Consider the following 27,466-nt stretch of genomic DNA (forward strand, 5'->3'; position numbering starts at 1 on the left):
CAAAGCTTTTTAACTTGATGTGATCCCGTTTGTCCATTTTTGCTTTAGTTGCCTGGGCTTGTGGAGTATCACTGAAGAAATTTTTGCCCAGACCAATGTCCTGGAGAGTTTCCCCCGTGTTTTCTTTTTTCTAGTTTTATAGTTTGAAGTCTTAGATTTAAGTCTTTAATTCACCTTGTTTTGATTTTTGTATATAGCAGAGATAGAAGTCAGCGAGAGATAGAAGTCAAGTTTCATTCTTCTATATGTGGATATCCAGTTTTCCTAGAACCATTGAAGAGACTGTGTTTTCTCCAATGTATGTTCTTGGCACCTTTCTTGAAAATGAGTTCATTGTAGGTGTATGGATTTCTCTATTCTGTTTCATTGGTCTATGTGTCTGTTTTTATGCCAATACCATCTTCCTTTAGTTACTATAGCTCTGTAGTATAATTTAAAGTCAGGTAATGTGATTCCTCCAGTTGTGTGTACTTTTTCCTCAGGCTAGCTTTGGCTATTCTGGATCTTTTGTGATTCCATATAAATTTCAGGATTGTTTTTTCTATTTCTGTGAAGAATGTCATTGGTATTTTGATAGAGATTTGATAGAGATTGCATTGAATCTCTAGATTGCTTTGGGTAGTACTGAGAAGAATATTGATTCTTCCAACTGTGAACATGAAATATCTTTTCATTTTTTATGTCCTCTTCAGTTTCTTGCATCAGTATTTTATAATTTTCGATGTAGAGATCTTTTGCTTCTTTAGTTAATTCCTAGGTATTTAATCTTATTTGTGGCTGTTGTGAATAGGATTACTTTTTTTATTTCTTTTTCAGATTGTTCACTGGCATATAGAAATGCTACTGATTTTTGTATGTCGATTTTGTATCCTGCAACTTTACTGAATTCGTTTATCAGTTCTAATAGTTTTTTTTATGTGTGGAGTTGTTAAGTTTTTCCAACTATAAGATCCCATCATCTAAAAACAAGGATAATTTGACTTCTCCCTTTCCAATTTGTATGCCTGTTATTTCTTTCTCTTGCTGATTGCTTTAGCTAGAACTTCCAGTCTTGTGTTGAGTAACAGTGGTGAAAGTGGGCGTCTTCATTTTCCAGATCTCAGAGGAAGTGCTTTCAGTTTTTCCCCCATTCAGTATGATACTAGCTGTGGCTCTGTTGTATATATGGCTTTTATTATATTGAGGTATGTTTCTTATATACCCAGTTTTTTTAGTTTTATCATAAAGGGGTGTTGAATTTTATCAAATATTTTTCAGCATCAGTTGAAATGAATACAGTTTTTGTTGTTGTTTTTGTTTTGTTTTGTTTTTTAGACTGAGTCTCTGTCACCGAGGCTGTAGTGCAGTGGCGTGATCTCGGCTCACTGCAACCCCTACCTCCTGGGTTCAAGTGATTCTCCTGCCTCAGCCTCCTGAGTAGCTGGGATTACAGGCACTCACCAGCATGCCCGCTAATTTTGTATTTTTAGTAGAGATAGGGTTTCACCATGTTAGCCAGGCTGGTCTCGAACTCTTGACCTCAGGTGATCAACCCGCCTCAAATGATTATAGTTTTTATTCTTCATTCTGTTGATACCATGTATCACACTAATTATTTGCATATGTTGTACCATCCTTGCATTCATGGGATAAATCCCACTTGGTCATGATGAATGATCTTTTTAATGTATTGTCAAATTTGATTGCTAATATTTTGTTGAGGAGTTTTACATCAGTGTTTATCAGAAATACTGGCCTGTAGTTTTGTTTTTTTTGATATGTCTTTGGTTTGGATATCAGGGTAATACTGGCATCATAGAATGAGTTTGGAAATATTCTTCCCTTTGTTTTTCAGAGTAGTTTGAGTAGGAATTGTATTACTCCTTCTTTAAATGCTTGGTAGAATTCAGCAGTAAAGCCTTCAGATCCTGGGCTTTTCTTTACTGGGAGACTTTTTATTATGGCTTCAATCTTGTCACTTGTCATTGGTCTGTTCAGGTTTTAGATTTCTTTGTGGTTTGATCTGGGTAAGTTGTGTGTGTCTAGGATTTTATCCATTTCTTCTAGGTTTTCCAACTTGTTGGCATATCGTTGCTCATAATAGTCTCTAACAATCCTTTGAATTTCTGCAGTATCAGTTGTAATGTCTGCTGTTTCATCTCTGATTTTATTTATTTGGATCTTCTCTCTTTTTTTCTGTTAGTCTAAGGTTTGTTAATTGTATCTTTTCAGAAAACCAACTTTTTGTTTCATTGATCTTTTGTGTTGTTTTCTTCATTTCAAATTCATTTATTTCTACTCTTTCTGCTTTTCTTCTATTAATCTAGAGTTTCATTTGCTCTTTCCTAGTTCTTTAAGATGCATCATTAGGTTATTTATTTGAAGTTTTTCTTTTTTTATATCTATAGGCACTTATAGCTATAAATTTCCATCTTAGTACTGCTTTTGCTATATCCCATAGGTTTTGGTGTGTTTTGTTTCCATTATTATTTGTTTCAAGAAATTTTTCCAATTTCCTTCTTAATTCCTTTATTGACTCACTGGTCATTCAGGAACCTGTTGTTTAATTTCCATGTGTTTGTATAGTTTCCAAAATCCCCCTTGTTATTAATTTCTGATTTTATTCCATAGCGGTCAGAGAAGATACTTGATATAATTTTAATTTTTTGGAATGTTTTAAGACTTCTTCTGTAACCTAACATATGGTCTATCCTTGAGAATGATGCTGTGCTGAGGAGAATATATATTCTGCAGCCATTGGATGAAATAGTCTATAAATATCTATTAGGTCCATTTGGTCTATAGTGCAGATTAGGTCTGATGTTTCCTTGTTGATTTTTCTGTCTGGAAGACCTAATGCTGAAAGTGGAATGTTGAAGTCTCCTGCTATTATTGTGTTGAGGTATATTTCTCTCTCTTTAGCTCTAATAATATATATCATATATTATGTAATAAATATATATAATATATAATTGTAATATATAATAAAATACCTCTCTCTTTAGCTCTAGTAAAGCAAATAACACTTGCTTTTATGTATCTGGGTACTCCAGTGTTGGATGCATATATATTTACAATTGTTATATCTCTTGCTGAATTTACCCCTTTATTATTATATAATGACCTTTTTGTCTCTTCTTGCAGTTTTTGTCTTGTAATCTATTTTGTCTGATATAAATGTAGCTACTCCTACTGTTTTTGGTTTTCACTGGCATGGAATGTCTTTTTCTAGTCCTTTATTTGGAGTCTATGTGTACCTTTACAGGTGCCGTGTTTCTTCTAGGCAATAGATCATCAGGTCTTGCATTTTTTATTCCCTCATCCTCTCTGTGTCTTTTGATTGGAGAGTTTAGTCCATATGGATTCAATGTTATTAATAATGATCAATAAGGACTTATTCCTGCTATTTTGTTATTTGTTTTCTGATTGTTTTGTGATCTTCTCTTCCTTCTTTCCTTCCTTCGTGTCTCCCTTTTAGTGAAGGTGATTTTATCTGTGGTATGATTTAATTTCTTGCTTTTTATTTTTGGTGTATCCATTGTGTGTTTTTTTTATTTGAGGTTACCAGGAGGATTGAAAATACTATATTATAACTCATAATTACAAACTGATGACAAATTAACACTGATTGTATAAACAAAGAAGCAAACAAGCAAAAAGAAAATTAATAAAAACTCTACAATTTAACTTCATCCCTTCCTTTTTAATTTTTTGTTGTTTCTCTTTATGTCTTATTGTACTGTCTTTGTCTTGAAAATTTGTTCTAGTTATTATTTTGATTGGTTTATTGTTTAGTCTTTCTACTTAAGAGTATTTTGCACACCACAATTACAGTTTAATATTCTGTGTTTTTCTGTGTGCTATTACCAGTGAGTTTTGTACCTTCAGATGATTTCTTATAGCTCATTAATGTCCTTTTCTTTCATATTGAAGAACCCCCTTTAGCATTTCTTATAGGGCAGATCTAGCGTTCATGAACTCCCTTAGCTTTTGTTGTCTGGAAGGTCTTTATTTCTCCTTCATGCTTAAAGGATATTTTCGCCAGATACACTATTACAGGGGTAAAAGGTTTCTTCCTTAAGCATTTTAAATATGTCATGCCACTCTCTCCTGCCCTGTAAGGTTTCCACTGAAAAGTCTGCTCTTAGACATATTGGAACTCCTTTGTATGTTATTTGTTTCTTTTCTCTTACTGCTCTTAGGATCCTTTCTTTATCTTTGACCTTTGGGAGTTCGATTTTTAAATGCCTTGAGGTAGTCCTCTTTCGGTTGGTGCTCTATCTGCTTGGTGCTCTGTAACCTTCATGGGCTTGGTATCTTTCTCTAGGTTTGGGAAGTCCTCTGATATTATCCTTTTGAATAAACTTTTTACCCCATTTTTTCTGTACCTCCTCTTTTGGGCCGATAACTCTTAGAATTGCCCTTTTGAAGCTATTTTCTAGATACTGTAGGTGTGCTTTATTGTTTTTTATTCTTTTTCTTGTCTCCTTTGACTGTATATTTTCAAATAGGCTGTCTTCAAGCTCACTAATTCTTCTGCTTGATCGATTCTACTGTTAAGAGACTCTGATGCATTGTTTAGCATGTCAGTTGTATTTTTCAACTCTAGATTTCTGTTTGATTTGTTTTAATTATTTCAGTCTCTGTTAAATTTATGTGACAGGATTCTGAATTTCTTCTGTTATCTTGATTTTTTTGTTGTTGTTGTTGTTTTCTCAAAACAACTATTTTTAATTTTCTATCTGAAAGGTCATGTATCTCTGTGTCTCAAGGATTGGTCCCTAGTGCCTTATTTGGGTCATTTGGTGAAGTCATGTTTTCCTGGATGGTCTTGATGCTTGTAGATGTTTGTTGGTGTCTGGGCATTGAAGAGTTAGCCATTTATTGTAGTCTTTGCGGGCTGGGTTTGTTTGTGCCCATCCTTGTTGGGAAGGCTTTCCAGGTATTCAAAGGAACTTGGGTCCTAAACCCAATAACACTGTGGTTCCTGCAGACTCATATAAGGACCACCTTGGTATTCTTGGATACGATCCAGAAGAATTATCTGGATTAATAGGCAGAGACTCTTGTTCTTTTCCCTTACATTCTTCCAAACAAATAAAGTCTCTCTATCTTTCTCTCTCTCTCTCTCTCTCTCTCACTCTCTCACTCTCTCACTCTCTGTCTTTCTCTTTCTCTCTGTGCTGAGCCTCCTGGAACTGGGGGTTGGGGGACATAAACATCCCTGTGGCCACCACCACTGGGACTATGCTGAGTGAGACATGAAACCAGCACAGCACTGGATCTTGCCCACAGCTAGCTGTAACCACTACCTGGCTGCCACCTAAATTCACTGAAGGCCCTGGGGCCCTATGATCAGCTGGTGGCAAAGTGAGCTAGGTTCGTGTCCCTCTCTTCAGGATGGTGAGCTCCCCCAAGCCCCGGGTGGATTCAGAGATACTGTCTGGGAGCCAGGGACTGAAGTCAAAAACCTTAGAACTTTACCTGGTATTCTGTTCTACTGTGGGTAAGCTGGCATTCAAACCACAAGACAGAATTCTTCCCATTCTTCACTTTCCACAGACAGAGGAACCTCTCCCTGTGGCCACCAACACTGGCCTATGTGGGGGTGTGGGGGTGTTGCCAGGCCACTGCTAATGTTCACCTAAAGCACAACCACTCTTCAGTTAGTTTGTGATGAGTGCTGTCAGGCCTGGGACTCACCCTTCAGGGCAGTGGGCTTTTATCTTATCCAGGCCAGGTCCAGAAGTGCTGAGCCAGAGCCTAGGCCTGGACTCAGGGACCTCAAGAGCCTGCTTGGTGGTCTACCCTACTGTGGTTGAGCTGGTACCTAAGCTGCAAGACAGAGTCACCTTTACCTTTCCCCCTACTTTTCTCAAGCAGCAATGTTTCACCATAGTTACCACAGCAGGGAATGTGCTGGGTCACGCTTAAAGCCAGCATGTCTCAGAGCCCAGTGTCTGTGGTGTATTTATTACCTGGGTATTGTTATTGGTTATTCAGGGCCCAGGGGCTCTTGAGTAGGCAGGTGATGAAATCTGCCAGGTCTCTGCTGTGACAGGGCAGCACTGAGTTCAATGAAGAGTCCCTTAGCCACTGTACTCTCCCTTTCCCAAGCACGTAGATTTCTCCATACCAGGTGGCCGCTGCCAGGAGGTAAGGGAGAGGTGGCATAAGCACTCCCTTAGCTGCCCTGGCTGGTGTCTCATAGGTTGCAGTCAGGTGTCTCATAGGTTGCAGTCAGGTGTCTCTGATCCCAGCTCAGCACTAGGACTTGCCTAGGAATTGCAGTCCTTGTGGCCTAGACTGCCCCTCTTCACTCAGGGCCCCAGAGCACTACAGCCCCCAGTGGAGAGGCTTGCCGGAACTCAGTCTCCAACCACTGGGATGGGCAATTCCTCTCTGACTAGGGCCGGCCCAAATGTTCCCTTTGTTGGCATATATCAGCTGATTACAGCCTCGTTCTGCTTTCCACTGTGACAGGGCAGCACTGAGTTCAATGCAAATCCTCACAATCGCTGTGCTCACCCTCTCCCAAGCATACAGATTCTCTCCGCCACTGCAGGGAGGATGGGGGAGGGGTAGCACTGGCAATTCCAGACTGCCTTTCCTATCCTCTTCAGTGTCTCTTTCAGTGATACGAAGTCCAAACCAGACACTGTGATTGCTCACCTGCTTTTTGTCTCTTGTAACAGTACTTTTAGTATGTAGTTAGTTGTTAAAATTTGGTGTTTCTGTGGGGGCAAGGGGATGAGTAGTGTAGGCTTCTATCCCACCACCTTGCTCTGCCCTCTGTCACCATCTATCCTCTAAACTAAATGCCTATTATCTTTGATGGTGGGCCATTTTACAAACAGGTGAAAACTGTTGGAGAAAACATTAAGTTCATTAATATTTTGAAATATTTTATGTAATTTTGAGATAATTCTTTTACTATATAAAACTAAAGATTTATTAATCATCTCAGAAAACTATTTGTTTGATTTTCTTGAATTATAAAGGATACTTTTGGAGTTAGCATTTACCTATAATCTAATTTGAAAAAAGGTCATTTGTGGTATTTATCATGGTATCAAATTGTTCAATCTTGCAGTTTTTCCCAAGTTTGTTTTCTTCCTTAATCTTACTGGTTATTAAATTGAACTCCTATGTTAAGAATTATAGACATAAATATTACCATTTTTACAAAGTTGTGTAAACTTGTCTTTTCTGTAGTTTCCTAAAGCCTTTACTTGGTAATTGCTGGATATTTTAATATGGCTGGCAGTGTTTGTGGCTCAGGCACTTGGAGAAAGTTGAAGACTAATTTCTGATTGCGGGGGGAAGTTTAAGCATTGTTTTCCAGAAAGATTTTAGTATTATACTGAGGTTGCTTTTTTCAGTGTTTGCTAGACTTTTCTAATCCTCTCTTATTTCACATACCATGAAAATATGGACCAACATTCGGATGGTTGAATTGTCATAGTATTTTTTTATCTCTCATATTATGCTTTCCCACTGAGGTAACAAAAACTTAAAACAAGAAAACTTAAAATAATCAAAAGTTATACTTGTAAAGGAAATTATTTTTATTCTACTTTGTTACTTTATAAAGTTAACAAACTTTAGAGATTAAAATTAATAGTAAGGTTCTTTTGTCTTCAGTTTTGACCTTTTCAACATTTTGTCCATGAAACACGTGTTAGGTATTGTGTATGCTGTCAGGATTTCAAAATATAGTTTCATATTTGTCTAATATGCTTATCTAATTTGCATGACAATACAATATTTCCATGAAAATTCTGGGAGCTTTAATACCAGATTGAGTTTCTTAAAACCCATCAGAACAAATTAAAGCACTTTTATTTGGCAATAACCTTTTAAATAATCATATTCAAGTAAAAGCAAACTGATGAGACAACAGGGGTCAAATTTTAAGTCAAGACTGTGTTAAAAAATACCCAACTGATGACCGTCGAGTGGTAATGATTCTACAACCAAAATGTTCATACTAATGTAAAATCAGGAAAGCAAAACCAACTTTTAGAGGGATTTATTAAGCTGACTTTTCAGTGTCTTCAATAATGCATTGTTTGCTTCTGTTGAATTTTTTGTTGCTTGTTTCACCTTTTGAAATCTGATTTATAAATCAAATTCAAAATTGCTGCAAAAAAAGGATACTATAAGAAAATACATTCATAAATTAACATCATTCTAATCTTCAGTTCAATATTTCTCAAAGTAGAATGAATTTTTAAAGTACATTGTAATCAATGGCTTTTGTTTTGTTTAATTTTTTTTTGTTTTTTTTTTTTGAGACCGAGTCTCACTCTTGTCGCCCAGGCTGGAGTGCAATGGCAGAATCTCGACTCATTGCAACTTCCGCCTCCTGGGTTCAAGTGATACTCCTGCCTCAGCCTCCCAAGTAGCTGGGATTACAGGCGCACGCCACCACGCCTGGCTAATTTTTTTTTTTTTTTTGAGATGGAGTTTTACTCTTGTTGCCCAGGCTGGAGTGCAGTGGCGTGATCTTGGCTCACTGCAACCTCTGCCTCCCGAGTTCAAGCTATTCTCCTGCCTCAGCCTTCTGAGTAGCTGGGATTATAGGCATGCACCACCACACGCAGCTAATTTTTTGTATTTTTAGTAGAGACAGGGTTTCATCATGTTGGCCAGGCTGGTCTCGAACTCCTGACCTCAGGTGATCCACCTGCCTCGGCCTCCCAAAGTGCAGGGATTACAGGCGTGAGCCACCGCATCTGGCCTAATTTTTTAATATTTTAGTAGAGATGGGGTTTCGCCATGTTAGCCAGACTGGTCTCGAATTCCTGACCTCAGGTGATCCGCCTGCCTTGACCTCCCAAAATGCTGGGATTACAGATGTGAGCCACCACGCCTGGCCTGAGCTACCACGCCCAGCCAATGGCTTCTTAAACTCAAGACATAAGGTGGTATTTAAAGATAGACTGTTTGACCCCCGTCAAAAAGAGGACAAAGGATATGAACAGATTCTTCTCAAAAAAAGGCATTTATGCGGCTAACGAACATATGAAAAAAAGCTCAACATCACTGATTATTAAAGAAATGCAAATCGAAACCACAGTGAGATATCATCTCATGCCAGTCAGAATGGTGATTATTAAAAAGTCAAGAAACAATAGATACTGGCAAGACTGTGGAGAAACAGGAACACTTTTACACTGTTGGTGGGAGTGTAAATTAGTTCAGTGAATGTGGAAGACAGTGTAGTGATTCCTTAAGGATCTAGAACCAGAAATATCATTTGACCCAGCAATCCCATTACTGGGTACATACCCAAAGGAATATAAGTCATTCTACTGTAAAGACACATGCATACGTATGTTTATTGGCAGCACTATTTACAATAGCAAAGACAGGAACCAACCCAAATGCCCATCAATGATAGATTGGATAAGGAAAATGTGGTATACACCATGGAATACTATGCAGCCATAAAAAGGAATGAGATCATGTCCTTTGCAGGGACATGGATGAAGCTGGAAGCCATCATCCTCAGTAAAGTAACACAGAAACGGAAAACCAAACACTTCATGTTCTCATACTGGGAGTTGAACAATGAGAACACGTGGACACAGGGAGGTGAACAACAAACAACAAACACCAGGGCCAGCTGGGGGTTGGGGGACAAGGAGAGGGAGAGCATTAAGACAAATAGCTAATGCATGTGGGGCTTAAAACCTAGATGATGGGTTGATAGGTGCAGCAAACCACCATGGCACACGTATTCCTATGTAACAAATCTACATATTCTGCACTTGTATCCTGGAACTTAAAGTAAAATTAAAACATTATATATATATATATGTATGTATCGGGCTGAAGGAGGATTTCTGGCTATTATAGGGATGTGACAGGATTCTTGCTGAATGCAGGCTGAGGCGATCAGATAATCACCTGGAGAATGGTGGGGAGTGAGGGCTTAGACCATATATCAAGACTGGGTGATTCTGGCTAAACCAACTTAGCAGAATTCTTGCTAAAGCTGGGCTCTGGAGGACATGCCAAGGATGAGGCCTGCTGAAAAAAGAGCTCAGAGGAGCCTGTCTAGAGTTTGGTTAAGGATAGCATCTTTGTCAGTGTATGTATATATACATACATACAAACATACATACACATATATAAAAAAATTAATGTATTCAAAAAATATAATACAGTTTGTACAAGTAGTCAGTGGAGTTATTTGCTCCTGTACTAAATACCTGCTACAATGTGCATAGCTTTGCGTGGCTACTTAGATACGACTCAGAGGGTATACTAATAATGATAATATAAATTAACAGGGTTTTTTTAATGATTTACTTGAGCTTGAAGTGAAAATTCTTTGCTACTGAAATAAAGTAGGATTTTAGACATACATACTTTTTAGAGAGGAGTTAGAAAAGGGAGAATGTCTGTGTTAGAAATCTGTCTTTTCAGCAATTAATAGAGGTTTCCAAAATTCAAATTTTGTTACTAAATTGTAGTTATTTTTGCCCCTCAAGCAAAAATTTAACTTATTTGTTGATTTTAATATTTTTAATATGATTATGTTTTACCAGGTGATGTTATTGTAGACATCAATGGCAACTGCGTCCTCGGTCATACTCATGCAGATGTTGTCCAGATGTTTCAATTGGTACCTGTCAATCAGTATGTAAACCTCACTTTATGTCGTGGTTATCCACTTCCTGATGACAGTGAAGATCCTGTCGTGGATATTGTTGCTGCTACCCCTGTCATCAATGGACAGTCATTAACCAAGGGAGAGACTTGCATGAATCCTCAGGATTTTAAGCCAGGAACAATGGTTCTGGAGCAGAATGGAAAATCGGGACACACTTTGACTGGTGATGGTCTCAATGGACCATCAGATACAAGTGAGCAGAGAGTATCTATGGCATCGTCAGGCAGCTCCCAGCCTGAACTAGTGACTATCCCTTTGATTAAGGGCCCTAAAGGGTTTGGGTTTGCAATTGCCGACAGCCCTACTGGACAGAAGGTGAAAATGATACTGGATAGTCAGTGGTGTCAAGGCCTTCAGAAAGGAGATATAATTAAGGAAATTTACCATCAAAATGTGCAGAATTTAACACATCTCCAAGTGGTAGAGGTGCTAAAGCAGTTTCCAGTAGGTGCCGATGTACCATTGCTTATCTTAAGGGGAGGTAAGTAAAAGCACTACATAGAAAAAGTTTCAGTGTTCAAGCATTTATATCCATTGATTGTCCTTCCTTACAGTTTAGAATATGTGTTCCCAGCAGACTTAACTAGTAATTAGTGCACATTTTCCTTAAGGTTCTGTCTGATTGTTTCCATAAGCAGTATCTTTTCCAGCAGTTTTTAAAAAGTTATTAGTGGTTTCGTTCATGTCCATTATGGATTTATTTCCCTCTGTATTCTTTTGAAAATCTGATTCTTGGCTTTAATGATTAGAGAGAGTCACGGCATTGTGATACTTCAAATGAAATACATCCTGTTAATTTCATTTCTCTGTTGATGACAGTAATAGAAATTGACTCTTTCAACCAATGGTGCATCATCTGGACCTCTGTAATGCACCAAAGATGTTTTGAAAGAGCTAGCATCTCTGTGGATAAGTAAAATGTTGGATGGTGTGCTAATCTGTTCTGCAGAGGCAATCATGATAGCTTGTGCTCATAAAGCTTTTATCTTAAGCTCTAGTATCTGTCTGTAGATGTTAATTAAACCGCACAGTGCTTATGTGAGAGAAATAGAATTTTTATTTTTCAAGGTCATCAGCTGACATGAACTGCTCCCAGACATTTACAAATCCAGTTCCAAGGAATAATCACAAAGTTTAATTTTAATAGGCTTTCTTAAATCCATACTTATAAGTGACTAGTATCTTAAAGAATAAAACTTAACCACTTACTCTTTTATCTCTCTGGATTTTACTTTTCACTATTGAGGCAAATGAGCACTTCAGCTTCTTCGGGAGTTTTTTTCTTATTCTCATTTCTTTGATTCATATGGGTTTCTTCTCTGAGTGATGGTGGAATGTGCTCCGAGTAAGGTAGAAATCTCTATGTGAGTGCTTGAGAGTAAGCCAGGGCTTCAACAAGTGTAACAAAGACACCAAAGTTCCATGTCATACAGGTTTGATGTCAGTCTCCTGCCTTGCCACTTACTGGTTCTCTGGTATAGGAAAGAATCTTAGTTTACCTTCTCTATAAGATGGTCATAACATTTGTGCCTTCAGATTGTTATAAAAATGAAATGAGATAATATATGTATAATACCTGCTACATAGGAGGTTAGACACAGAATTTACTAGCCTACTAAAAGTTGAAGCTAGTTTTATCATAAACATCAGCAGTATTTGTGATCTGGGAATGCATCCTCTGGTTTTAAACTTTGGCTCATTTTTTTTTAAGGTCCTCCTTCACCAACCAAAACTACCAAAATGGTGAGTATCCACTGGTCCTCAAATCCTTTCCCCAACACTCTGAGAAAGATGTCACATTCCCCTCTGTAAGAGGGGCTCACTGTGGTGATAATTGTCGACCGGGAGAAGTTAGGAGGCATACTGCCCTTGGCTTGTATTTATCAGAAACTAGGGAAGCATTTGAAAAAGCCCCCTAGTGAGGAGATGTGCTCCACTGGGTAAGTATTGCAACTGGAGGACTGCTGAAGGCCTATTGTACCAACAATCCTGTTCTCTAAGTTATAAAATGTGAACACATCAAAGAACCAACCTAGAGGTCTTTTTACTTTTGTGTTTCAGAGAAACAAGGTAGGAAGGACCTAAACATTAAGACAGATGATAAATTATTACATCGTCTTGCCCCTGCCTGAAGAGAAGACGTAGTAGTTCACATAATTTTTTGGGGACTATAAATGTGCATGCACCTTTAGATAATCTCCTTACTTTTAAGACTAAATTAGGCTTCTTTTTATTATTTATTTATTTATTTATTTATTTTGAGACAGTGTCTTGCTCTGTCGCCCGGGCTGGAGTGCAGTGGCGCCATCTTGGCTCACTGCAACCTCCGTCTCCCAGGTTTAAGCAATTCTCCTGCGTCAGCCTCCCAAGTAGCTGGGACTACAGGTGCACACCACCATGCCCAGCTAATTTTTTGCATTTTTAGTAGAGACAGGGTTTCACCATGTTGGCCAGGATGATCTCGATCTCTTGACCTCATGATCTGCCTGCCTCAGCCTCCCAAAGTGCTGGGATTACAGGCATGAACCACCACATCCTGCTAACTGAACAAGACTTCTAGAGTAATTGTGGCCTTCTGTGCTAAATGTGCTTGTTGTCAAAGTGAAAGACTTGAAACAGTGTCTTTGGCGTTCTTCTGAATAACCACGTAGCCTATTTAAGGACCTGTGCAGAAAGTAAGAACTTTAAAAGGGGTGCGTCAAATACTGCTTTGTGGAAGAAACTCTACGAGGTGCACATTTGTAGCTATTTAAATATCCGCAATGTTTTGGATATAAAGACAATTTTATTTAAAATTCTAATTTAGTTCTAGTTTGCTCATTTGGAGTCTTTTATCTCAAAATCGAAAGATGGCCTTCCATAACCATAAACTATAGATGGTTATATTAAATGAATTAGTTATTTCTAGCCCACCAAGTAGGAATCCTCTGCAAATTTGCTGTTTTATGGATTAAAAAGAATCACTCAGCTTCTGGGGCCTTTTTTTTTTTTTTTTTTGAGACAGAGTCTCACTCCATCACTTAGGCTGGAGTGCAGTGGTGTGATCTTGGCTCACTGCAACCTCTGCCACCTAGGTTCAAACAATTCTTGTGCCTTAGCCTCCCAGGAGCTGGAATTACAGGTGCACGTCACCACACATGGCTAATTTTTATATTTTTAGTAGAGATGGAGTTTCACTACATTGGCTAGGCTGGTCTCAAATTCCTGATCTCAGATGATCTGCCCACCTCGGCCTCCCAGCGTGAGCCACCATGCCTGGCCAACTTCTGCCCTTTTCATTGACTGCTTATACTACTTGGGTCTAGTGTGAACAGAAATTGTTTTTGTCCATTCAGTTCAAATTGCACATATTCTACGTTTCTCTGGTTCCTCTAGTAATCATTTTTAATTCCTGTGCCACCATATCTATTTCATAATGGATGCCACTGCAGCCGCAGTGTCCCTAATGCTTTATAATTGATGGAAGGGTCTGATGAACTTCAACCGCTTCTGACAGAATGCTAAGATGTGTGGGGGAAATGGTGGGAGACTACCTTTAGCTTCTCTCCCTTTTCACTGGGTCCGGGAGATTGAAGGGTCCCCTCTAGGCCAACACTTTGTAGTGGCTGAGCCTTGATTACTCCCTGACAAGCCGGTGCCCCTGCATTCTAGTCATTGTTAATGATCACAAACATCCATAATCTCCCTCTCCTAACAATAATCCAGGAAAACAAACTGGTCTCAAAACCATATTCCTTGGGCTATTTATTGGATTTCATTGTTAACATTTTATTAAATAAGTCATTTTGCTTGACTATTATCTTGGAAAAGTGCTATCTGAATAGGAAAAATATCAAAATATGCTACTGTGTTTTCCCTTATCTAATTGTCTTGCATGGTACATTTTCTCTTAATATGTATGAATTGGCCAGGCAGGGTTTTCACAGTGCCATCTTTATAACCTAAATTAGAGTTAACCTCTCCTGTTTTCTTAGAAAGAGTATTATCTTAAACATCTTCCTTAGAAATTAAACTCAGTGAATGGGAAGTGGGCCGGGCCAAGAATTTTATGAAGATATGCTCTGAATCTTCTTCCTACTTTACTTAGAAGTGCCGTATTGTGTTGTATTTTTATTTATCTTCATCTCAAAGTCAATTTGTGTCTTGGTGGTGGAGAAAAGGGCAAAATTGTTTAAACATAGGACTAACTAAGGCTCTTCAGTTGATATTACTGTAAACTTTTTTCTAATTTAAGTTAAATACATTTCAAATACACCTTGCTATGAAAATGAATTCCTATAACTGTAAATTTGCTGTGTCTTTGATCCTGCCACCTTTACAACTATAATCAGTTGACATATCCATTTCAGATATCAGTTTTATGAATTAATCAACCATCTGATTTTTAAAAAATACTAAGTAAGGCCCTTTTCCATTTCAGAAAACAGATAAAAAGGAAAATTCAGGAAGTTTGGAGGCCATAAATGAGCCTGTTCCTCAGCCTATGCCTTTTCCACCCAGCATTATCAGGTCAGGATCCCCAAAATTGGATCCTTCTGAGGTCTACCTGAAATCTAAGACTTTATATGAAGATAAACGTAAGTAGTTGTGGAATACTTCAGGAAAGCATGTAACAAGATAAATTTGGATTTATTTTAGACTAGGGCCTTCCCATCTTTCAGAAGCATATTGAAAAGTTATTCCTTCATTACCATTTTAATAGAACTCTGGACTTCTTCCATGTATATTCAACATTCACACATTCATTTTTTTCAAAATCATGTTTTAAGTGCTAGTTATCTACCAGATGCCATACTAGGTAACTAGAATACAGAGATAAATAGGTTACATAGGACCTGCACCCAAAAATATTATTAGAACTAAATGGAAAAAGGCAAATATGTAATCAAATAGTATACAAATAAGTACACGTAATAAGCCTAACAGGTACAGTGATAGAAAGATGAAATGGATAAATTGGGATCCAAAGAAGGAATACTCAGTTTTATCAGCGTGGGCAGTAGGAAGTGTCAGGAAAAGCTTCATACTAGAAGCAAAGCTAAGTCATCAGGGATGAAAAAGTGTCTATCAGGAAGATAAAAGGGAAAGACAGAAGGAATAGCATGTGCACACTGGTCTTGCATGACTTGGGTTCTGCAAGTAATTCACTTTCGCTGGGTGCAGTTGGCAAGGAAAGTCACAGAGGAGAAGTAGGAACAGATTGAGAAAGGCCAGTTATGCCCCTCAAGGGGAGCTGGAGTTGGTCATACAAATAACAGAGAACCACAGAATGCCTTTAACTGTAAGGAAGACATAGTTTTGTGTTTTAGAAAGGTTTCTCTGGCAGGACTATGAAGGATGAATCAGAGGTGAATGCAATTTGAGGAAGAGTGTGCAATTTGAAGAGGAAACTAAAGAATTGACTCCTTAAAGGAGTACAGCTGAGAGATAAAAAGAGAGACCACATAAGGCAGAAATTCATGCATGTTCCTACTAATTCACTTACTAATGATACATCTTTTCCAAAGTAAAATTGCAGATTTAAGTAGGTATAATTTTTTTAAATTTGTTTGTTCTTAGAAATAGACGTAAATCTACTTTGGAAAAGATATGTACAAGTGGAATATATGTGTATTGACTTAATGCTTATTTAATTAATTGCAGAACTACATCTTGATAATACCAATCCATATTCAGAAAGATGAAAACCAGTTGTATGCATAGCAAAGCAATCATTTCAGTTAGCATAACTATGTAGAATCCCTTTCTTCATACTTTCCATTCATAGCCTGATACATTGTTAATACTGGTATAAACTCTGCAGTCCCATCAGGCTTCACCCATAAAATAAGTGAGTTGAACTCATGACTCTTTTTTTTTTTCCCGAGACAGAGTCTTGCTCTGTCACCCGGAGCTGGAGTGGCAACTGGAGTTGGCTCACTGCAACCTCTGCCTCCTAGATTCAAGCAATTCTCCTACCTCAGCCTCCCGAGTAGCTGGGACTACAGGTGTACGCCACCCCGCCTGGCTAATTTTTGCATTTTTAGTAGAGACGGGGTTTCACCATGTTGGTCAAGCTGGTCTTAAACTCTTAACCTCGTGATCCACCCGCCTCGGCTTCCCAAAGTGGACTCTTTTAATCTCTAAAGTTCTACAATTTTAATAGGAAGTATATATCAAAAGATATTGCTTCTATAGAATATTATCAAGAATTGACTAATCTCACTTTTTATATAGTTCCCTGACATGTTTATTTCTTTTCTCTTTATAGTAAATACTTCTTACCTATAAATAACATTAATATTTTCCCAGCGAAAAAATTTTAGTCATGAAATAGATTTTTGTGACTTAATATTCTTTTTTTTTTTTTTTGAGATGGAGTCTCGCTCTGTTGCCCAAGCTGGAATGCAGTGGCACTATCTCGGTTCACTGCAACCTCCGCCTCCCAGGTTCAAGCAATCCTCCTGTTTAATATTCTAAGGAATACAACCTACCCTTTCAGAGTAGGATAGTATGGGTTAGGAGATTAGACCCTGGAAATCAACCTGGATTTAAATCTTAGCTTCACCACTTGCTGTATGACAATGGCCAACTTACTTAGACCCTGTTTTCCCACCTAGAAAACGGGGCTAATAATAAATGTTAGTTCTTAATTATTTTCATTTAAAATGCTATCATTTTGCAAAACCAGGCTAGGTAAGTAGTTCATATGGAATACTTTTCTGAGAGAAAGGTATCAGCTTGAGAGCAGGAATAAGGTATTTTATAGGCACTCTTTTCCTAGGATTTAATGTACCTTACCCAAGTGTTAAGTTAGGTCATTTGCACCTGTCAAATATCAAACTCAAGTTTGATCATTCTGAATTCAACGTTGTTATATTGATTGGACAGCATTAGAAGTTAATGACAGTGTAATACTGAGTATATGTAAGTGAGAGTAAATGCTTCTAAACAGTCTTGATACAGTTTTGCTTAGAGCTCAAAACAAGGATTTATAGTTGAATTGTGTGTGTGTTACACTCCTGTGCAAATTTTCACATATTAAAAAGTTCTGAGATTATAGTTTATTGTCTTACTCTATAATGTCCTACTAAATATTGAACTTTGTTTTGTTTTAGTCCTTTTAAAATAAATCAAAATATTTATATTTTCTGATTTTCCTTAGCACCAAATACCAAAGATTTGGATGTTTTTCTTCGAAAACAAGAGTCAGGGTTTGGCTTCAGGGTGCTAGGAGGAGATGGACCTGACCAGTCTGTAAGTGTCACTTCTTTGGAACATGGCTGTTTCCTGTTCAAACGTTTTGAGTGGTGATTTGGTGGATTATGGTGTGTTTTGTTTTGTGTTTTAAGTTTTTTTTTTCCTCTAACAGTTTCATTAGTATGAGGAAGAACTGCATTTCTATTAGTATCATAGTCCCTCAGTTATTGGGGTGTAGCTGAGGCTAAAAACTGTGAGTAAAAACTGAGTATGTCAGCTGCAAATTAGACAGTGATTAATTTATTTACTTCTCTGTGTGAATAACTACATAAAGCTTATTTTAAGTTTGTATTTTCCTTTGCCCTCATTAAACAGAGTCTAAGACATTTTCCTTCTCTAAGAAACCTATAATCCCATGTCCTCCTTCCCACTATTACTTCTGCTGAATGTTCCATAAATGGTTGGCATGAGCCTGTGTATATTGTTTCACCTCATTTTATTAATAGGTTGGCATTTTCATGCTCAGTACTTTGCGTGTCATTTCATCTGTTACTTTGAAACTAGAGGAATATAAAATAATTAATATTTTTGTCCAGAGGCATAAGGGTTATATTTGCAAAGCATTTGAAGTCTAGGATTTTGTTTACATATGATACTCACATAAACTTGTTTTAGAGAACAAATGTAGTGGGTTTTGTTTCTAAGTTTTGCTCTTGGTTTGAATAACAAAGAAGTAATGTGTTCTATAGAATTTTTAAGAACATATTTGCATTTTCTTTTATATAATATCAAAAAAGACTATATTATGGTTGGAAGTTAGGTGAAGAACAATAATCTTTAAAAATTACGGGCTTCTTATTTCTGAATAGAACATTTGATTTATGTAGTATAAATTTGTTCTAATTGGTCATATTGGTTACAGTTACAACAGTCATTGGAGACACATAAAGCTTAAGGCAGGTTGCCCTATGTAGAACAAATAGTAGATACTTTAATTGTTCTTGGTGGTATTTGTATTTTTGTTTTGTTGCTTCCTATTTTGTTGATACTCATAATGTTCACTTAGACATTTTAAGAATTTGTCTCAAACAACTTAGAAGAAACCTTTCTTTTCTCTTGAATGTCAGATTTTAGCAGCTCTGAAACTAGCCCAAACATTCAGAATTGCCTAATTAATAGGATTCTAATGCTGGTGAGCAAAGTGAACCAGATTTGTTCACTTGGATACAAGTGAGCTTCAGGCCACTCTGTTCCCATTGAGATTTAGAAAGAAGAAATGTCTCTGTGCTGTGTATATTGAATTTGTACTGTTAGTCTTATGTGATGGGAGTACCATTGAGAATGATCTCAGTTGCTGTGAACAGTATGTAGAAAATCTTGCCTGATGACATTGAACAGACTTTTAATAGCTACTATGCAGATTTATATTTTCTGAGTTTAGTGTTTTGTTTCATTGTAATGATGGGGATAATGGTGGTGCATTTTGAGTTATTGAACAACTTCGTATTTTCTATTTCCTTTGTACACAGCCCTGAGGATCTATAAGGGATTACATAATACAGTGTGGTTATTTGAAGTGCCGTTTTGGAGAATGGGCACTTTCCCGGATAATACCTTTCTAGAATATGACTGTTTTCATAGTTGAACTGCAAAAATCTGTTGGTTTGCACAATGCTAAGTTAGGAATCCCTTAACTCTTCAGCTAAACTTTACGCTGTGGACCAAACTATACTTTGTTATCTTATCAGATATATATCGGGGCTATTATTCCCCTGGGAGCAGCTGAGAAAGATGGTCGGCTCCGTGCAGCTGATGAACTAATGTGCATTGATGGAATTCCTGTTAAAGGGAAATCACACAAACAAGTCTTGGACCTCATGACGACTGCTGCTCGAAATGGCCATGTGTTACTAACTGTCAGACGAAAGATCTTCTATGGAGGTATGTGAACTTGTTCCTGCTCTGGAAAGTTAAAAAAGAAACAAAGATACTAATCTACCTCTTGTGTAGTTTTGTTATTTTATTACATTCAGTAGTATCTGAGATAACTCATTTGATGTGATCCAGGCCTCACTGTGGAAGGCCATGCAAAGACAAAAGGATTCAGAAATAATACTACTATAAAAAAATACATTTTGGGTTTCTATATTAAGATTATTTTCATATATTGATGCATTTCGCAAATGTGGTATTATAGGTGGGAGTATTGGTTTAAATCCGGTTTTGTTTTGTTTTGTTTTGTTTTGTTTTGTTTTGTTTTGTTGAGGCAGAGTCTCACTCTGTCACCCAGGCTAGAGTGCAGTGGTATGAGCTCAGCTCACTGCAGCCTCCACCTCCCAGGTTCAAGCAATTCTCCTGCCTCAGCCTCCTGAGTAGCATACCACCACATGGCTAATTTTTGTATTTTTAGCAGAGATGGGGTTTTACCACATTGGCTAGGCTGGTCTCGAACTCTTGACTTCAAATGATCCGCCTGTCTCAGCCTCCCAAAGTGCTGGAATTACAGGCATGAGCCACCATGCCTGGCCTAAATTTTTTTTTTTTAATAGCAAATAAAAAGTTATTTAGTTATACCAAGATATCCCACTAGCTGAATGTACAAAGATTTTTGGATCCCAATGAAATCTGAACTACTAAGGGAAAGTGGGATGTTTCTACTTGGGAAGTTTTAGTATAATTTAACATTTATTGAGTGCTTACTATGTCATAGACGCATGAATTATTTTATTTAATCGTCACAACACTATGAGGTCATTGTCTAGTTCTATGACTACTCAGAGAAAGGTTGAGAAACAAATAACTGGTAAGAGGTAGGGCCTGGATTAAAACTTGCAGTTTAATTCAGAGATCAGGGTTTAAACTATAACATTAGGATATGAATATCTCTTATAGTTTCTCATCAGTAGCTTTATGAATAATTAGGAAATCTTATAAATGAATTCTTGCCACTTTAAAATTAGAAAAATACAACTCTGTAGCACAAGAATATAAGCCTCATGAAGCTATGATTTTTTATTTGTTTAGTTATCTCCTGTATCCTCAGCACCTAGAAAAGTGCCTGTCTGGTACAAAGTGGACATTAATAAATTGTTAATTGGATGAATATTTACCTCACTCTCAAAAATGAGGCACTGTATTTGTTATTGCAACATTCAAAGTAAACGCCTGCCTCCTTTGGTAAATACCAGCCTTTTAGAGATGCATACAGATTTTGTAACGCAGTACTGCCTAAATTTGGTTGTGTTGGAGCCAAATGTAACTACTTACAGTAAAATTGTGATGTTATACAACCTACAAATTGGCTCTTCCCTGGAAAGAATCATGAAGAAGTTTCATAGTAGTGTGGTATTGTTGGAGACATTTTAGCTAATACATTCTAACCATGCATTTTGAAAAAAAAAGAAAAAAGAAAAAAACATATTATTAAAACCATGTGAATTTTCAGCCAAAAAGAGACCTTATAAATATGTACATGACTGCAGTGTGTTGTGGTTATTATTAACGATGGTTTGTACCAAATTATGGCAAAAAAAAAATGCCCTTTTTAAAAAATCAGTTAGGACTTTGTGCCATTCTCAAGTTCTGATAAAAGAGCAGAAAAAGGTGTAGGTTAATTGGCCATTTATCAGGAATTTCATATGACCCTGCCTATGCCTAGAAGTGTTTGCTGTTCATGTGGACAGCTTGTTATGTGTCCCAGCAAGTTGGGGGGTGGGGGTTGGGGAGATGGAAGGCTGAGAACTGCTAATGATGAACTCATCTTATATCATCACTTAGGAAACTGCAATTGCAAAACACATCATATGAGACAAATCCTGTACAGGTAGCAAACTGTTACAATGGGGCAACATTTCTGCCCTGATGCTTTAACCTCTAAGACAGACATCAATGAGTATCAGTCACTGAACTAAATTATATTTATAATTGATTTTAAAAGGAAGTTCATTGTGTCATTCCTCATTATGTGTTTCGTTAAAATTATTGGTCCATGTTATAAACCTTGATGGAACTAAAACAGTTTTAAGAAGAATTTTTTACTATCAAATCTCACAGAAGCTTTTAAAAGCTTCCTTTAAAATGAGATCACAAGGTCAGGAGTTCAAGACCAGCCTGGACAATATGGTGACACCCCATCTCTGCTAAAAATAACAAAACTTAGCCATACATGATAGTGGGCACCTGTAATCCCACCTACTCAGAAGGCTGAGGCAGGAGAATTGCTTGAACCCCGGAGGCAGAGGTTGCAGTGAGCCGAGATCACGCCACTGCACTCCAGCCTGGGTGACAGAGCAAGACTGCATCTCGGCGGGTGGAGGGGAAGAAAAACGACAACTTGAGATTGTATGTATTTTTCAGTAATCCACTCTGAGTATCTGGAAAGTCGGATGGACTGCTGTTGCCTAAATCTGCACTCAGATTACACCCGAAGCTCACATGTGGGGCTGCTTTTCTATTCTTCATGTTATTAGAAACTGAATTTTTCTGTGAGGGGCTTAGCATAAAAACACTTTAGTCACCAGAAATTATGATGTTCCAGAAATATCAAAACTGATCATGTTTATTATAGAAAAACAACCTGAGGACGACAGCTCTCAGGCTTTCATTTCAACACAGAATGGATCTCCCCGCCTGAACCGGGCAGAGGTCCCAGCCAGGCCTGCACCCCAGGAGCCCTATGATGTTGTCTTGCAACGAAAAGAAAATGAAGGATTTGGCTTTGTCATCCTCACCTCCAAAAACAAACCACCTCCAGGAGGTAAGGGATATTGTATCTTATTGTCTCTGCCTGCAAGTTCAGTTTTCTGAGGCTCCCACTGGAGTTTATGAAATAATTAGGAGCTACTTATAAAATGCCTTAGGTACTTATCTTTTTAAGAATGGTGAATACTTTCCTTATTTTCAAAATTAGGTAATCTGAACCAAACCTTCTAGGCTTCAGGTTTATCTATTATCTCACATTGTTTAAAATATTTACTAAGTCTCAGTAGCTCCATTTGCATCAAGGTTATACTGAAGATAATATGTAATAGATATGGATTTAATGAAAGGTATAATGCTGACTTTTAAAAAAATGGGGGCTCTTGTTCTCACTCATAGATGGGAATTGAACAATGAGAACACTTGGACACAGGAAGAGGGGAACATGACACACCGGGGCCTGTTGTGAGGTGGGGGGAGGGGGGAGGGATAGCATTAGGAGATATACCTAATGTAAATAACGAGTTAATGGCTGTAGCACACCAACATGGCACATGTATACGTGTGTAACAAACCTACATGTTGTGCACATGGACCCTAGAACTTAAAGTATAATAAAAATAAAAAATAAAAAAATGGGGGCATAGGTTTTGAAAATTAGGATTAATCATGTATATAGAAAAGAATTAAAGACTAGAAGCAATTGAGAACAAGCGAAGCAGATTAATAGAAAAATCTTGACCCAAATATGTCTTTATTTAATGTTATTATTTAATAATAAGTGCTGTAGTCCAGCTATAAATTACCCTTGTGAATAAGAGGCATACTTTTTATAAATGTTTCATTGAAAGGTAAAAATTTTGTCAACAATTAGAAAATGAATCTAAATATCTTAAACCGAATTTAACAGAATATTCTAATCCAGAAGATGAATGTATTTATATCCGTTCCATGATCAAAGGAGGAATTACATCTGATATATTCAGGGCTGTTACGATTCAGCAAATGAAATATTTGTCTTGATGTTTCTATAAAATAATAATTTTTAATATAATTATAAAATCCAGTTGAATATAAGAACCCAGCCCCAAGTCAAATAATAAAAATCTCTGACTACATGAAAATGTGCCCTTGCCTTTACAAGTCAGTTTGATTATATTTTGAATAGTGAGATCCTTTTAGACCAAGTGGTTGCTAAAACCTTAGTTTAAAAAAAAGAAAACAGTTTTAGGAAAGTGTTGTGAGCCAAAGCAATTTGCAAAAATCTTGCTAAAATTAATGGAAGTGTATAAGGGAAAAAGAGTCCATGACATGGATGAGTTATTGCTATAGTATTAGGTCGCTGCTCACTGATACTAGTTTCCATTTTCCCAAAGCAGTTGCCATGGAAACACTTGGAACTGGAACTGTCACTGATGCTGTGAGGATGATAATATGGCCTGTGTCAGAAAAATGAAAGGAAAGCAGCTTTTAGGTGGTTTTCATGTTATGTCATTGGAATCAGTGTTTCTAAAAACAGATAACCATTTAGGATAATGATATTGTCATTCTCGTAACATATGATAACCCCAGGCATTCAGATTAACAAAAACAGTGAAAGAGTATTACTCTAGTAGATAGATGCTAACCACTTTCTGTATTGAAGGTATTCCCTTTCTAGCACTACAGAAATTTGGGGAGAGTCTGATGTTCACCATAAAACTAACCTATATAGAGAAATTCAGTAAAATAAGTTTCATTGCTTAAATATGTTTGAGCATATTTTTACATTTGTTTATATTTAAAATTTGTTATATTAAATTTTAATAATATTAAAATTTAATTAAGTATTAAATGTAATTAAGTATTAAAATTTAATTAAGTATTTTTATTTGTATATATTTTATTGGTAAATTTTTAAAAATTTAAAAATCTTTAGTTTTATATTTCCTTGTTTCAATCATTTTTTACTATTTTGATGGTTTTACCTATGGAGCTACTTCATCTCTGTATAAGATAGTGTCATTAAGGGTTGGGTTTTGTAATCCAACAAACTTGGATTCAAGTCCTGCTTATATCTTTTAATAGCTGTCTGATCTTGGGCAACTTATTTTCCCTCCAAGAGCTCCAGTTTCTTCCATAAAATGAGGATGATAGAGACACTCCCTGTCTCACGAATGTGAGGATTAAAGGAGACAGCGTATGGGAAGCCCTCAGCCAAGGCCTTCAGTAAATGTTAGCTGCTGTCGCTTGTTGTAGCTTCTGCTGCCGTTGCTATCATCATCATTATTATTTAGAAAATTGTAACTATCTCTTAATTTTTCTTTTAAAAAACTTTTAAAAGTTCGTCAATACTTAATAATGAGATAGGAAAGAAAGCCAATTAAAATGTAAGATTGAGGCAGCAGCTCACATGTAGCAGGAAATGAGTAATTGCAGCTCATTAATTATCAGGCTGAATGGTAAATTAGGCTCAGGTTGTTGATGAATTTTATGTAAAGTACTTGAGATTTTCAGTCCTAGTGTAAAACCAGAATTGATAATTTCACTGAAATGCTCGTTAATAATCTCATCAAATGTTGAGGCCTGAGAGTATTCTTGTTAGAATTTTATTTTCTAACATTCTCAGGGAAAAGCTCAAATGAGGAGCTTTCACTCACAGAGACTGAATACTTGCTGCAAACTGTATGATAGAGAAGGTTTGGTTCAGAAAGGAGTTAGCACAGGTGGAAAGGCAGGAAACCTGTCTGTCAGAATAGATCTTTTTTTTTTTTTTTTTCTTTGAGACAGTCTTTCTCTGTTTCCCAGGCTGGAGTGGAGTGGCGCGATCTCGGTTCACTGCAACCTCTGCCTCCCAGGTTCAAGTGATTCTCATGCGTTAGCCTCTCGATTAGCTGGGATTACAGGCATGTGCCAACACACCTGGCTAATGTTTTTTGTATTTTTAGTAGAGACAGGGTTTTGCCATGTTGGCCAGGCTGGTCTCGAACTCCCGACCTCAGGTGATCCACCCACCTTGGCCTCCCAGAGTGCTGGGATTATAGGCGTGAGCCACTGTGCCTGGCCAGATCATTCTTTATGGACCTTGTCTCAGGTATTTTCTGATGACGTATGTCTCAAGAAGAGTTCCTAGTAGCATCTGTGGTACCAGTTATGGAATTCTGAGTTTCTCTACTGTTGACTTTTTCAAAGATCAGGGATCCAGGTCCAGCATCCTCAGAATTTGTCTAAGTGCTGAATGAATGGAGTATTTAGAAAAGGCCTCTATTTAAGATTAAAAAGACGTGGCTAGTTTTTGCTTTACCAGTACTTCAGAGCTTTTAGTGTTATTCCTTCTTATCATATAGTTTTCAGTTCCGGTTGCAAAGGATTTCTTTGAAAAGGGAACATTTCCAGTTACTGTTCTTTGTTTTCCTGAAAAGAAATGTTTTAAGAGCACTAAAGTGATCTCAGGATCTGGACAAGCCAGGCTATGAGACAGATTTAGGCCAAAGATGAATGAAGATGGATAAGTTGGCTTTATGGCAAATGCCTGTAGACTTTGTGTATCAACAAAAATCAGGCAGGACTGAAGGCTTTTCCCTAGCTATGTGAACTCAAAGGGGTTACCTTGAACAGTTTCCCAGTCCGTTTAGAAAATGTTCAGAAGTTACCTTTCTACTGGTCTGTTTGCTATTTTTAACTGTTCTAGTGATACTGCTATAAATACTAAGACAGTAACAATCTGACTACTTTTACCTTCCCTGATCCAGATAACCAGCCCTTTAGGAAGTTGTATACCACCATGCACCAATTCTTTTTACCACATTGCTCACAGGCTGAGAAAGGGGACCACTAAGATTTCAGAGATTAATTCTATTTAATGCTTTCCCAAGTCTGAACAAACTCCTTTTAGTGAGCCAAGGAACTGAATGATTTTCTTCTCAGGGGATCTAGAAAGAGCACTATGTTTAAGTAAATCTTTTGTAAAAAGGAGAATAACTGAGATATTGATTTAGAAGGTCACCACAGGGCCACCATATGACCTGCCATATGTTTCTGGTGTGCCACCTGTTGTAGAATTAGTGAATTAACTCATAATGCCTGGCATACGACATGGCCCTTTCTGCACTGGCATTTCTCTAATTACATTGTTTGTAAGGAAAATAGAATAATAAGTGCTTGACATAATTCAGAGCTAAAAGGCACTTCCTTCCAACACTGACTTACTCTATTTTAAGATAAAATCTCCCACTGTGTATTCCTAGAAGAGAGGGCACTGTCTGTAGGGAAATAAATTATCATCAAGAATAACTTTTCTAGTCCAAACGAAGGTCTATTAAAATGTCCCTTACATACTCCTAGATATGATTCAGACATACTAGTAAGGAGCGGGTTTTACTATGGAAATTAAACATCATTCACAGTGCCATTCAAAAATATGAAGTATCCCTATTCAAATCAGTCAGTAGTCAGCAGGAGCCCACATATCTGATAAGTTTAAAGTTGACTGACCTAGGCTAGGAAATTCTCAGAGAACACAGAAGGAACATTTGTTTCCTAATACAAATGCTGCCTGTTGCATGGTGGAAAATATTTTGTTTGACAAGATTTCCTGAATATATGAGAACTCATTTCAAGCTACAATTATAGCAGAATGTCTTAATAGTTAGTCCAGGAAGGCCCTTAGCATTATAAGCTAGAGATACAGTAGAGCTGCACAGAGCATCTTTGCAATTGTATGAGACTCAGCTTTGTGTATTTGGTTTAGAATTTGATCCATGAGTCAAGTAGTCTTAACACTTAACATTTAATGTTCTAATTCCACTCAGCTTTTCAAATTTTAAAAAGAACCAAAGGCATAAATAAGAGGAATTAATTTACCTGTGGAATTAAGTATGATTCATTTTAATTGTCAGTCATTTCACTGTACCTGAATTTCTGACCAATAACTACTGAGTGCTAAAC

General features: G+C 37.2%; 1 protein-coding gene across 1 annotated transcript in view; it reads left to right on the top strand.

Annotated features, from left to right (window-relative positions):
• MAGI3 (membrane associated guanylate kinase, WW and PDZ domain containing 3) overlaps positions 1–27,466 on the top strand; it is a 283,777-nt gene that overhangs the window by 229,293 nt on the left and 27,018 nt on the right. The window contains exons 10-15 of the mRNA XM_012000770.1: positions 10,539–11,144; positions 12,375–12,406; positions 15,084–15,240; positions 17,808–17,899; positions 19,591–19,783; positions 22,410–22,598. Of these exons, the coding sequence (XP_011856160.1) occupies positions 10,539–11,144; positions 12,375–12,406; positions 15,084–15,240; positions 17,808–17,899; positions 19,591–19,783; positions 22,410–22,598 (1,269 nt within the window). The remainder of the gene's footprint in view (positions 1–10,538; positions 11,145–12,374; positions 12,407–15,083; positions 15,241–17,807; positions 17,900–19,590; positions 19,784–22,409; positions 22,599–27,466) is intronic.

This window comes from Mandrillus leucophaeus, unplaced genomic scaffold, assembly GCF_000951045.1.
Source record: "Mandrillus leucophaeus isolate KB7577 unplaced genomic scaffold, Mleu.le_1.0 Scaffold64, whole genome shotgun sequence".
In the NCBI taxonomy this organism is placed as follows: domain Eukaryota; kingdom Metazoa; phylum Chordata; class Mammalia; order Primates; family Cercopithecidae; genus Mandrillus; species Mandrillus leucophaeus.